Consider the following 13,303-nt stretch of genomic DNA (forward strand, 5'->3'; position numbering starts at 1 on the left):
TTTTTCTTTTCTTTCCTTTCCTTTTCTTTGTTTGTTTATTTATTTTTTTTTAAGTAGGCTTCACACCCAGCACAGAGCCCAAACTTACAACCCTGAGATTACTAGACCTGAAATGAGATCAAGAGTCAGATGCTTAACCAACTAAGCCACCCAGGTGCCACTCTAACCAAAATTTTTAACCAGTACCAACAATCTCCACAGAGAAAATTCAAATTGAATTATTTTTTATTACTACTTATTTAACTCAAGTTTACTGTTTTAGACAAGTAAGAATGTATAGAATCTGTGCTTTATTGCACTGGATAGAAACTTGAAATGCAGTTATGTTGATATAGTGCAGTATGTGGGAAATGAAAGATGATGTTCTCTGGAATACATGAAGATTCTCAGTGATTGTTGCAAGGAATCACAAAAGAGATCTTTGGTCCAAAGAAGATATCTCTGAAAGAGAATAGGACACAAGTTAAATTCAGCTGAAAACTGAGATATCTATTAATCTTTTCTGGATTAAAAATGGACAATGATTTCCAGGATTTCAGATATAACTATTCTTTTTAGGGAATAAACTACAAAGTGAATGAGTGGGAGGACTTGCCACAGAAGCAACAAAGACCAAGAAGGTAATCAATTCTCCTACTTTCCTCCCATTTGCCATTGATATTATGCTATCCTTTACCTATAAAGAAAAGGAAAAATTAAATGATTTCAAAACCTTATGATCATACCAAAAATACTATTTTTCTGATGTGAGTGGGGATGGGCCATGAAGTTTAAATCTACAGATAAGAAATATAAGGTTAAAAAATTCTTAGAAAAGTCAAAAAACAAATTTCTAGGCTTTATAGGGAAAGGACAAATGTTAAACTATTCAATCCTACTGTTGTTGAAAAGGTCACAAAAGGTAAAGTATAAAAATGCATGGGATAATATAAAATTGTATTACAATGGCTCATTAGAAATATACTTCGTCTGTAAACTACAACATAAGTATAGTTTACTGTGCTGTGTCATATATTTGAAAGTTGCTAAGAGAATAAACCCTAAAAGTTCTCATCACAAGAGAAAAAATTTTTTCTTGAGGTGATGGATGTTAACTAAACTTATTATGATAATCATTATGTAATAGATGTCTATCAAGTTATTATGCTGTACACCTTAAACTTCTACAGTGCTATATGTCAATTATATTTCAATAAAAATGAAAAGAAAACAGGATGGCAAATTAAAATTTGTGTTGACAGTGGAAGGAAAAAGGAAATAAACTTAGCAAAGTAAATCTGTTGGGACTGGGAAAAAGGTAACTAAAATCAGATAGAAAGTACTTTTGTATGTCCAGACTTCTGTTCTCATCCATTAACACAGATGATGACAAAATTATATCATAAAATAAATACAAATACATTTCAGTTAATTGGCTTCAAGTCTTACAATTACAAAAAAGCAAAAATGGTATTTCAATATTAAATGGCATTTCATTTGTGTAGTCTGGGAAAAATTAAGTCATTTTAATGCATCAGTTAACTCAAGTTCTTGATATTTAGTACAAGTGATTCTCAGACTTTTAGCAGAATCACCTACTAAGGTGATTGTAAGTCATAATTGCTATGCCTTATCTCCAGCATTCCTGATTCAGTAGGTCTGGTCTAAGGCTCAAGGATAGACATGCATTTTTAACAAGAACTAGGTGACATTGAAACTGCTGTTCTGGGAACCGCACATTAAGAACCAACTGCCTTGTTAAAAAAAAAATATCTGGTCCAAATCAGAAGACCTGGATTTTAATGTCAGTACTGGTATTAACCAGTTGTGTGGGATAGTGCTGGTCATTTTACCTCTCTGCACCTTTTCTTGATAGGATGATTATATCTGCCCTTTCTATGTCACAGGTTTTTTTTAGAAAAATGAAAATATGATGACCTATGTTGTAAGTAATTTGAAAGAGCTAATTTCAGTATGAAATAGCCAAGATCATAGATTTGAGACTCTTTAGTAACCCAGAGGAAGACGATTTTAAGAACAAGAACCAAAAAAAGTTACTGATTTATCTACCGTTGTATTATACTTAAAATGTGCCTACTTTCCAAATCAGTAGCTAGTTTTTATTTAGTTCATTTCTAGTTAACTTATATATAGAGCTAGAAACTTTTTCTTTGACCATTACCACTTTTCTGCCCAATTAATTGGTCCTGTTCAGTAGGATCTTTTATCTAAAGCCTTTTATTAGTTCACATTGATTTAAGATATCAACCTTGAAGTTGACCTCTGCTGGCATTTTTTTTTTTTTTTTTTTTTTTTTTTTTTTGTTTTATGGAATTTAAATTTTTATTTTTTTGTTTGCTGGTTTTTTTTTTTTTTTTTTTTTTTTTGTGGTAAAGTCAGGGAATTTAGAATTTAATGTATTGGAGTGTTATTTTCTGGATTTCATTTAGTTTTATTAAAATCTGCCAAACTCTGTTTTTTTAAATGAAAACATTCAGTTCCGTATACAATGGTGATGATTCTAGAAAAAACCTGAGGGGCGCCTGGGTGGCGCAGTCGGTTAAGCGTCCGACTTCAGCCAGGTCATGATCTCGCGGTCTGTGAGTTCGAGCCCCGTGTCAGGCTCTGTCTGGGCTGATGGCTCGGAGCCTGGAGCCTGTTTCCGATTCTGCGTCTCCCTCTCTCTCTGCCCCTCCCCCGTTCATGCTCTGTCTCTCTCTGTCCCAAAAATAAATAAAAAACGTTGAAAAAAAATTTTTTTTTAAAAATAAAAAAAGAAAAAAAAAAAAGAAAAAACCTGAGATTTAATTAGGATTTTACTAAAGAAGGGTGGTTAATTTCAGCAAACACATTATAAAGTTTGTCTTAAAAAAAGAGTTGTTGTGCATACATTTCATAGCTATATACTTTGCAATTACATTTCCTTACTTTGGGCAGCAGAGCAATTCGCTGAAGTTGCAGTAACAGATCATCTCACATCCCTTCCCATCCCAAAAATGATCCTGGACATTTACATCCATCTTTGTCAGGTCAGCTACTCCCTCTGGAAGGTTGTGACAGTTGCGATCTTGGAGTATCTTTCTGTAGCAAGAGAGGCGATTTGCAGGCATGGCTTGGACTCCTAGCAGCAAAGTTAGGCCAACAGTGACAGCAAGAACTATCAATTTCATTTTGGCTCTTTGCCCTGAGATAGAAAAAAAGCAAAATGTGTCAGTATTTGTTTCTTTTAAAGATGGAATTCATCTGAACATGAAGTTCTGTAGCATTCTCATAAACACTTGGATAGAAAGATTGGTAGTTGATCTTTTCTACTCTTTTCTTTGTGTTTCTCAGTGTAATTTTATGAGTACTGACAATAAAAATCCCATAGAATAATTGTTTAAAATCAAATGCCTGGGTTCCACAAAGAAACATTAAATATGAAATGCTGGGGACTGGGAGAGGTGATAGTAAGAGCCAGAATCCACAATTTTAAGTATTCAAAGTAATTTTTTGTTTTTGGTACATTCAGCAGAGAAAAACTGCTCTTTAAGGTGGTTAAACTCAAGTGAATTTCTAGGACAAATATCATCGAGTTTACTGGTTCTTGATTTGCATATTCTAACAACATTGTCCAAGAAGTTGGGTTCCAGCCTGCAGGAATAAAAAAACTATCTATTCTGACATTGACAAATGATAGTCTACACATATATTTATTGCTCAATTAAGTTTTTTAAATCCAGCAGAATTATTTTGGGGCTCATTTTTGTTGCAAATTTTTAGTAATATTGTGAAGTTTTATCCCACATAGATTACTTCATCTTCACCTTGGTTGAAAACAGAGGCTTGAATTCCCCCTGATAAACATTTAGCCTGTTCTTGAACACCTACCATGCTGGGGAGCTCATTATTGACTAAGTCAACATAAACTCCACTGATGCAGTTCTAACATTTCCCTTACTGTAAAGTATTTTTCTGTAGCTCCTACCAAACCAGTCCCAGTTTGAGTTCTTGGGGTCATACCAAACAAGTGTAATTCCTCTTCCAGGAGATAATTCTTTAAATACGGTATTTGCATACAACTGTGGAATAGTCCTCATCTATTTAATCAGGTTTCTCTGGCTTTCATGTTAGACATGAAAAGGTGAGGCTATTGTAGTAAAGGAAACTAGCAAAATAGTGGAGGAATCAGATCAGAATCCACAGCCATTCAGATTTAATCTTGATGCCAAAGTATCTTTCCTACCATGAAGTATTAAAAATTGGGGAAGAGGGGCACCTGGATGGCTCAGTCATTTAAGCGTTGAACTCTTAATTTTGGCTCAGGTCATGATCTCGTGGCTCAGGGAATTGAGCCCTGTGTTGGGTTCTGTGCTGACAGCACAGACTCTCTCTCAAAATAAATAAATTGACTCTCTCTCAAAATAAATACACAAACATTAAAAAAAGAGAGGAAGATATATATGTATATCGTACTTTGAAGGAAAACAATGTTGTTGAAAGGAAATTTTGTATGAAGTTTTCAATGGTTAGATACATCTCAAAGGTGAATTAATTTAGGTAAGATTATGGATTTTACAGAAGGACAATTTTAGAGTAGTTTTTGGTTTATAATAAAATTGAAAGGAAGGTACAGATTTCCCATATACTCCCTGCCCTCACACATGCATAGTCTTCCAGATATCAACTTCACTCACCAGAATGGTACTTTTTTTTTCATTTGTTTTTAAATGTTTATTTATTTTTGAGAGACAGACAAAGCATGAGTTGGGGAAGGGCAGAGAAAGTGAGGAAGACGGAATCTGAAGCAGGCTCCAGGCTCTGAGCTGTCAGCACAGAGCCCCATGCAGGGCTCAAACTCACGAACCGTGAGATCATGACCTGAGCCAAAGTCGTACACTTAACCAACTAAGCCATCCAGGTGCCCCCAGAATGTTACTTTTTTTCTTAAACCAATGATGAACCTACCTGGCACATCACAATCTCCCCAAATCCATACTTTAACTTAAGGTTCATGCTTGGTGTTGTACATTCTTTGGTTTGGACAAATGTATAATGACATTTCTCTATCATTATAATATCATACAGAGTATTTTCACAGCCCTAAAAGTCTTCTGTGATATACGTATACATCTCTCCCTCCTTAACCCATGGCAGCTATTGGTGTTTTTTATTGTCTTTATAGTTTTACCTTTTCCAGAATGTCATATAGTTGCAATCATACCATATGTAGCCTTTACAAATTGGCTTCTTTCACTTAGTAAAATGCATTTAAGTTTCCTCTATGTCTTTTCGTTTCATGACAGCTCATTTCTTTTAGTACTAAATGATATTCTATTGTCTGGATGTACCACAGTTTATCCATTTACCTACTCAAGGACATTGGTTATTTCCAATTTTTGGCAATTATGAATAAAACTGCTGTAAATATCTATGGGCCAGTTCAACTCCTGTGGATAAATACCAAAGTGCACAATTGCAGGTTATGTGATAAGAATATGTTTAGTTTTACAAGAAACTGCTAAACTGTATTCCAAAGTGACTGTACCATTTTGCATAGCCACCAGCAACATTTGAGAATTCCTGTTGTTCCATACCCTCACCAGTATTTGGTGTGGTCAGTGTTCTGGATTTTGAACATTCTAATAGGTGTGTAGGGGTATCTTATTGTTGTTTTAATTTGTATTTCCTTGATGACATATGATGTGGAGCATCTTTTCATACATACATTTACCATCTGTATATCTTCTTTGGTGAGGTGTCTGTTAAGGTCTTTGACCTTTTCTTTTTTTTTTTTTTTTTTTTTGAGAGAGAGAGCACACAAGCAAGGGAGAGGGGCAGAAGGAGAGAGAGAGAGGGAGGGAGAGAATCTTAAGCAGGCTCCACACTCAGCACAGAGCCCAATGTGGGGCTTGTTCCCGTGACCCTAGGATCATGACCTGAGCCACGATCATGACCTGAGCTGAAATCAAAAGTATGACACTCAACCAACTGAGCCACCCAGGCACCCCATTTGGCCTATTATTTAATCATTGGTTGTTTTCCTATTGTTGAGTTTTAATAAATTTTTGTACATGCTAGATAGCAGCCCTTTATCAGATGTGTCTTTTACAAATATTCTCTCCTAGCCTGTGGCTTGTTGTCTAATTCTCTTGACATTTTCTTTCACAGAGAAATTTTAACTGATATATAGTTTAATTTATTAATTATTTCTTTTGTGGATCATATCTTTGATGTTGTCTCTAAAAAGACATCACCATATCCAGAGCCATCTAGGTTTTTTTTCTTATGTTAATCTTCTTGGAGGTTTATAGATGTGAATTTTCCTATTAGGTCTGTAATCCATTTTGAGTTAAGTTTTGTGAAGGATGTAGAGTCTGTAGATTCATTTTGTTGCATGTGGATGTGCAGTTGTTCCAGCACCATTTGGGAAGACACTCTCTTTGCCCATTGTATTGCCTTTGTTCCTTTGTCAAAGATCTGTTGACTATACTTTTGGGATTCCTTTTCTGAGCTCTACTCTGTTCCGTTAAACTATTTGTCTATTTTTTTTTATCAGTATCACACTGTTCTGATTACTGCAATTTTATAATAAATCTTAAAATCAAGTAGCATCAGTTCTCCAGCTTTGTTCTTCTCCTTCAATATTGTGTTGACTATTCTGGGTCTTTTGCCTCTCCATATAAACTTTAGAATCATTTTGTCAGTATCCACAAAATAACTTTTGGGGATTTTGATTGGGATTGCATTGAATCTGTAGATCAAGATGGGAAGAATTAACATCTTGACTATATTGCATCTTTCTATCCATGATTATGGAATATCTCTCCATTTAATGCTTTGATTTTATTCAACTGAGTTTTATAGTTTTTCTCGTGTAGATCTTGTATATATTTTGTTAGATTTATACCTAAATAGTTTATTTTGGGGGCACTAATATAAATGGTATTGTGTTTAGTGTGTTTAGTTTAAAATTCCACTTATTCATTGTTAGTATGTTGGAAAGCAATTGATGCTTCAATATTAACTTTATATCCTACAACTTTGCTTTAATTACTTACAAGTGCTGTAAGTTTTTTGTTGTTGTTGTTGTTGATTCTTTTGGATTTTCTGCATAGATGATCATGTCATCTGCAAAGATAGTATTATGTCTTCTTTCCTACTTTATATACCTTTTATTTCCTTTACTTGCCTTATTACATTAGCAAGGACTTTCAGTATGATAGAGTGGTGAGGGCATGTTCTTGCTTTGTTCCTGATCTTAGGAAAGATTTGAGTTTCTCACCATTAAGGATGTTAGCTGTAGGTTTTTTGTTAAATTTTTTTTTTCAACGTTTTTTATTTATTTTTGGGACAGAGAGAGACAGAGCATGAACGGGGGAGGGGCAGAGAGAGAGGGAGACACAGAATCGGAAACAGGCTCCAGGCTCCGAGCCATCAGCCCAGAGCCTGACGCGGGGCTCGAACTCACGGACCGCGAGATCGTGACCTGGCTGAAGTCGGACACTTAACCGACTGCGCCACCCAGGCGCCCCTAGCTGTAGGTTTTTTGTAGATAGTCTTTCTCAAATTGAGAAAGTTCCCCTCTATTTCTCGTTTACTGAGAGATTTTATTATGAATGGGTATTAGGTTTCCTGAAATGATTTTTCTGCATCTACTGATATGATAATGTGATTTTTCTTTTTTAGCCAACTGATATGATGGATTACATTAATTGATTTTCAAATGTTGAGCCAGCCTTGCATACATCAATCACTTGATTGTACCATATCATTCTTTTTATTCTTGTTTGGATTCAATTTGCTAATATTTTGCTGAGAATTTTTGCATCCGTGTTCATGAGAAATATTGGTCTTACTTTCTTCTCCTGTAATGTCTTTTTCTGGTCTTGGCATTATAGAATGAGTTAGAAAATATTCCCTCTGCTTCTATCCTTTGAAAGAGATTGTAGAGAATTGGTATAATTTCTTCCTCAAATGTTTCATAAAATTTTCCAGGGAAATCATTTGAGTCTGGTGCTTTCTGTGTGCAGAGATTATTAATTACTAATTATTAATTAATTAATAATTAAATAATTATTGATATTAATTATTATTAATTTCTCTCATAGATATATATCTATTCAGATTGTCTATATCTGTGTGAATTTTGGCAAACTGTGCCTTGTAAGAAGTTGGTTCACTCATCTAGCTTAACAGATTTATGGGCATAGAGTTGTTCATAGTATTGCTTTATTATCCTTTCAATTTCCATGGGATCTGTAGTGATGTTCCTTCTTTCATTTCTGATGTTAGTAGTTTGTGTACTCTTTCTTTTCTTAGTTTGCTTAGCTAGAGGCTTGTTGATTTTTTAAATCTTTTTAAAGAACCAACTTTTGGTTTCATTGATTTTCTCTATTGATTTCCTGTTTTTAATTTCATTGATTTCTGCTCTAATTGTTTGTTATTAAAGTATTGATTTTTATTTTCTTTTTATTGTGAAAAACTTCAAGTATATACAAAAGTAGAGAAAACAATTTAATGAACCTCCATATACTTCTCTGCTAACTTCAATTATTGTCACCCCTTCACCTCTCTTATTTCCACCTATACCTCCACTTTTTTTCTCCCTCAGTTTTGGGTACTTTGAAGCAAATTCTAGGCATCTCATCTTATCTACAAATATTTCAGTATATTTCACTAAAGGTAAGGACTTTTTGAAAACATAACACAATATTCTTTATCACCAAAAATATTTAATAATTTCTTCATATCATCCAATTGTTTGATATCAAATATCATAAGTCATTGTTTAAATTTTTCCACTTCTCCTAATTTCCTCCTTTTATTTTTTTATTGAAGTATAGTCAATATATTATATTAGTTTCAAGTGTATAACATAGTGTTTCAGCAGTTATGTACATTATGAAATGCTCACCATGATAAAATGTAGTTACCATCTGTCATTATACAAAGTTATTACCATATTGTTGACTATATTCCCTATACTGTAATTTTTATCCCTGTGACTTATTTAATTTATAACTGAGAATGGGTTCACAGAGATAGAACAAATAATCCTAAAATTTATATGGAACCAGAAAAGACCCTGAATAGCCAAAGCAATCTTGAAAAAGAAAACCAAAGCAGGAGGCATCACAATCCCAGACTTCAAGCTATACTACAAAGCTGTAACCATCAAAACAGTATGATACTGGCACAAGAACAGACACTCAGATCAATGGAACAGAATAGAGAACCCAGAAATGGACCCACAAACGTATGGCCAACTAATCTTTGACAAAGCAGGAAAGAATATCCAATGGAATAAAGACAGTCTCTTCAGCAAGTGGTGCTGGGAAAACTGGACAGTGACATGCAGAAGAATGAACCTGGACCACTTTCTTACACCATACACAAAAATAAACTCAAAATGGATGAAAAACTTCAATGTAAGACATGAAGCCATCAAAATCCTTGAGGAGAAAGCAGGCAAAAACCTCTTTGATCTTGGCCGCAGCAACTTCTTACTCAATACATCTCGGGAGGCAAGGGAAACAAAAGCAAAAATGAACTACTGGGACCTCATCCAAATAAAAAGCTTCTGCACAGCGAGGGAAACAGCAAAACTAAAAGGCAACCAACAGAATGGGAGAAGATATTTGCAAATGACATATCAGATAAAGGGTTAGTATCCAAAACTATAAAGAACTTATCAAACTCAATACCCAAAAAACATAATCCAGTGAAGAAATGGGCAAAAGACATGAATAGACACTTCTCCAAAGAAGACACCCAGATGGCCATCTGACACATGAGAAAATGCTCAACATCACTCATCATCAGGGAAATACAAATCAAAGCCAAAATGAGATACCACCTTACACCTGTCAGAATGGCTAACATTAACAACTCAGGCAACAACAGGTGTTGGCGAGGATGCAGAGAAAGAGGATCTCTTTTGCATTGTTGGTGGGAATGCAAGCTGGTGCAGCCACTCTGGAAAACAGTATGGAAGTTCCTCAAAAGACTAAAAATAGAACTAACCTACGATCCAGCAATTGCACTACTAGGCATTTATCCACAGGATACAGGTGTGCTGTTTTGAAAGGACACCTGCACCCCCATGTTTATAGCAGCACTATCAACAATAGCCAAAGTATGGAAAGAGCCCAAATGTCCATCGATGGATGAATGGATAAAGAAGATGATATATATATACATATATGTATATATGTATATATATGTATATATATGTATATGTATATATATATATGTTTATTATATATATATGTATATATGTTTATACACACACACACAATGGAGTATTACTTGGCAATCAAAAAGAATGAAATCTTGCCATTTGCAACTACGTGGATGGAACTGGAGGGTACTATGCTAAGTGAAATTAGTCAGAGAAAGACAAAAATCATATGAATTCACTCATATGAGGACTTTGAGAGACAAAACAGATGAACACAAGGAAGGAAACAAAAATAATATAAAAACAGGGAGGGAGACAAAACAGAAGAGACTCATAAATATGGAGAACAAACTAAGGGTTACTGGAGGGGTTTTGGGAAGGGGGGATGGGCTAAATGGGTAAGGGGCACTAAGGAATCTACTCCTGAAATCATTGTTGCTCTATATGCTAACTAATTTGGATGTAAATTTAAAAAAAATTAAAAATAAAATTTAAAAAATGTGGAAAGTTAAAAAAATAAATTAAAAAAAAAATAACTGGAGAATGGGTACCTCTTAATCTCTTCCACCTATTTTGCCTATTCTCCAACCCCTCTCCTTGGACAACCACTAGTTCTCTATATTTATGAATCTTGTTTCTCTTTTTTGTTTTTATTTTTGTTTTTGTTTGTTAGATTCCACATATAAGTGAAGTCATGGCATTTTATGTTTCTCTGACTTATTTCACTTGTTTTCTCTTTCTTTTAGTTCAAAATATTCTAAAATTTCTCTTGCAATTTCTTTTTAACACCAATATGTTATTTAGAATTATGTTAATCTCCACCTATTTTGGGATTTTCCGGTTCTCTTTCTGTTACTGATTTTTAGTTTAATTCCATTATGATCTGAGAGAAGACACTGTACAATTTGTGTTCTTTTCCATTTATTAAGTTGTGTTTTATGGCCCAGATCTCTGGGCTGTTTTATGATCTCTGTCTTGGTGAATGTCCCATGTGATTGTGAGAAGAATGTCTATTTTGCTATTATTGGGTGAAGTAGTCTATAGATGTCAATTATATTCAGTCCATTGGTGGTGGTGTTGAGTTCTGTTGTGTCCTTACTGATTTTCTGCCTGCTGGATCTGTCCATTTCTGTGGGATATTGAAATATATGATAAATAATAGATTCATCTCTTTTTCCTCACAATCCTATCAGTTTTTACCTAGTGAAGTTTGATGCTCTTTTGTTAAACACATACCCATTAAGAATTGCTATGTCTTACCAGAGCATTCACCCCTTTATCATTATGTAATATCCTACTTTATTCCTGATAACCGTCTTTTGGTATCTACTCTGTCTCGAATAAATATAGCTGCTCCTGCTTTCTTCAGTTAGTGTTAGTATGGTGTATTTTTCTCCATCCATTTACTTTTTATCTATATATGTCTTTATTTATTTTTTTAAGATTTTGAGTAATCTCTACACTCAACATGGGACTTGAACTCACTACCCCAAGACCAAGAGTCACATGTTTCTCCAACTGAGCCAGCCAGGCACCCTTTTATGTGTCTTTATACTTGAAGTAGGTATCTTATAGAAAACATACAGTTGGGTCATGTTTTTTTTTTTCTTCTTTATAACATCATTCTCAATTCTTTACTAAAACTTATAATAACTACCACAACAAGATACCACAGTTTGGATATAATATCAAAATGGCTTTGGATAAGCCACAGTTTCTGGCTTAAACAACAGAAATTTATTTCTCACTGTTCTGGAAGCTGGAAGTCAAAGATCCCAGCAGATTTGTCCTCTCTCATTGGCTACCAGCTGGCCTCTTTCTCAACGTGTCCTCACATTGCTTTTCTCCTGTGCATACGTGGAGAGAGAAAGAAGTGTCTGGTGTTTCTTCCTTTTCTTCAGTCCTATCAGATTAAGACCCTGCCCTTATGACCTCATTTAATCTTAATTACCTCCTAAAAGACCTTATCTCTAAATACAGTTACATTGGAGGTCAGAACGTCAACATACGAATTTGGAGGGGGACACAATTTAGTCTATAGCATTTACTATTCAATAGGAAAGGTACTTAAGAACAAACCTTTAATGTGGATGATCCATAAAATCTATCAGTCAACAATAGTCAACCAGCATGACGAATGATGAGAATTTTGTTGGGTAATCTATTTTTAAATTTGTAATACCATCAATCCTACTTTAGAGCAAGAGTTTCTACATGATTTTTAATTTATTTGTTCAACCAACCAACTAATCAAAAGCAAAGATGAAACAAAACCAACCTCCCTCTTAAATATTACTGAATTTTTCAGTATGACTTGAATTTTATCACTAAAACAAATAAAAACAATTATAATCTGGTCATGCTTTTATTCAAACATCATTGCTGCCTTCAGAGATCCTTTTATTATTTGACCCAGAGGAGGATTATATTTAAAGATGTTAGAATGGCACAGGTATAAACATAAATAATTAAAATGGGAAAAAAGATATAGATATGAGCAATCATTTTATTTTTCTTAACCAAAATTCAGCGCAGAGAAGTGGAAGATAACAATTTGAATTTAGAATAATTGAATCTAAACATTTCATGAACTTGAGGAAATGTTCATAAAATGGGGAATATTAAAATAAAATTATCCTGAATGTATAGTTTTCACGTATAAATAACAAAGCACAAAAAATGGTAAATATGTATATACATATACAATGAGATATTATTCAGCCATAAAAAAGAATGAAATCTTGCCATCTTCAACAACATGAATAGAGCTAGAGAGAATAATGTCAAGTGAAATAAGTCAGTCAGAGAAAGACAAACCCCATATGATCTCACTCATATGTAGAATTTAAGAAACAAAACAAATGAGCAAAGGAAAAAAAGAGAGAGAGAAACCAAGAAACAGACTCCCAACTACAGTAAACAAACTGATAGTTATAAGAAGGGAGGTAGGTGGAGAGATGGGTGAAATAGAAAATGTGGATTAAAGAGTACACTTATCTCAATGGAAAAAAATAATTTAAAAATGCTTTTAAATTATAAGGCATTATATACAAAATTTAACATTGGGTCATGTTTTTTAATCCACTCTGATGATCTGTCTTTTAATTGGTACATTTAGACCATTGACATCCAAAGTGATTATTGATATATTTGGGCTAATAT

The 13,303-nt window shown here is 34.1% G+C and overlaps 1 protein-coding gene and 1 long non-coding RNA gene across 4 annotated transcripts in view; one reads left to right on the forward strand and one right to left on the reverse strand.

The window, feature by feature from the left end:
- The window catches only part of LOC125923216 (uncharacterized), a 35,990-nt gene that overhangs the window by 3,150 nt on the left and 19,537 nt on the right, over positions 1 to 13,303 (forward strand). For all 3 annotated transcript variants that reach the window (XR_007457951.1, XR_007457952.1, XR_007457953.1), the window contains exon 2: positions 559 to 620. This is a non-coding gene — a long non-coding RNA (uncharacterized LOC125923216). The remainder of the gene's footprint in view (positions 1 to 558; positions 621 to 13,303) is intronic.
- The window catches only part of SCRG1 (stimulator of chondrogenesis 1), a 22,249-nt gene continuing 9,153 nt past the window's right edge, over positions 208 to 13,303 (reverse strand). Inside the window, exons 2-3 of the mRNA XM_049631339.1 lie at positions 2,908 to 3,163; positions 208 to 441 (exon numbers count right to left, since the gene is read on the reverse strand). Of these exons, the coding sequence (XP_049487296.1) occupies positions 387 to 441; positions 2,908 to 3,149 (297 nt within the window). The 5' untranslated portion in view covers positions 3,150 to 3,163 and the 3' untranslated portion in view covers positions 208 to 386. The remainder of the gene's footprint in view (positions 442 to 2,907; positions 3,164 to 13,303) is intronic.

This window comes from Panthera uncia, chromosome B1 (assembly GCF_023721935.1).
Source record: "Panthera uncia isolate 11264 chromosome B1, Puncia_PCG_1.0, whole genome shotgun sequence".
Classification (NCBI taxonomy): domain Eukaryota; kingdom Metazoa; phylum Chordata; class Mammalia; order Carnivora; family Felidae; genus Panthera; species Panthera uncia.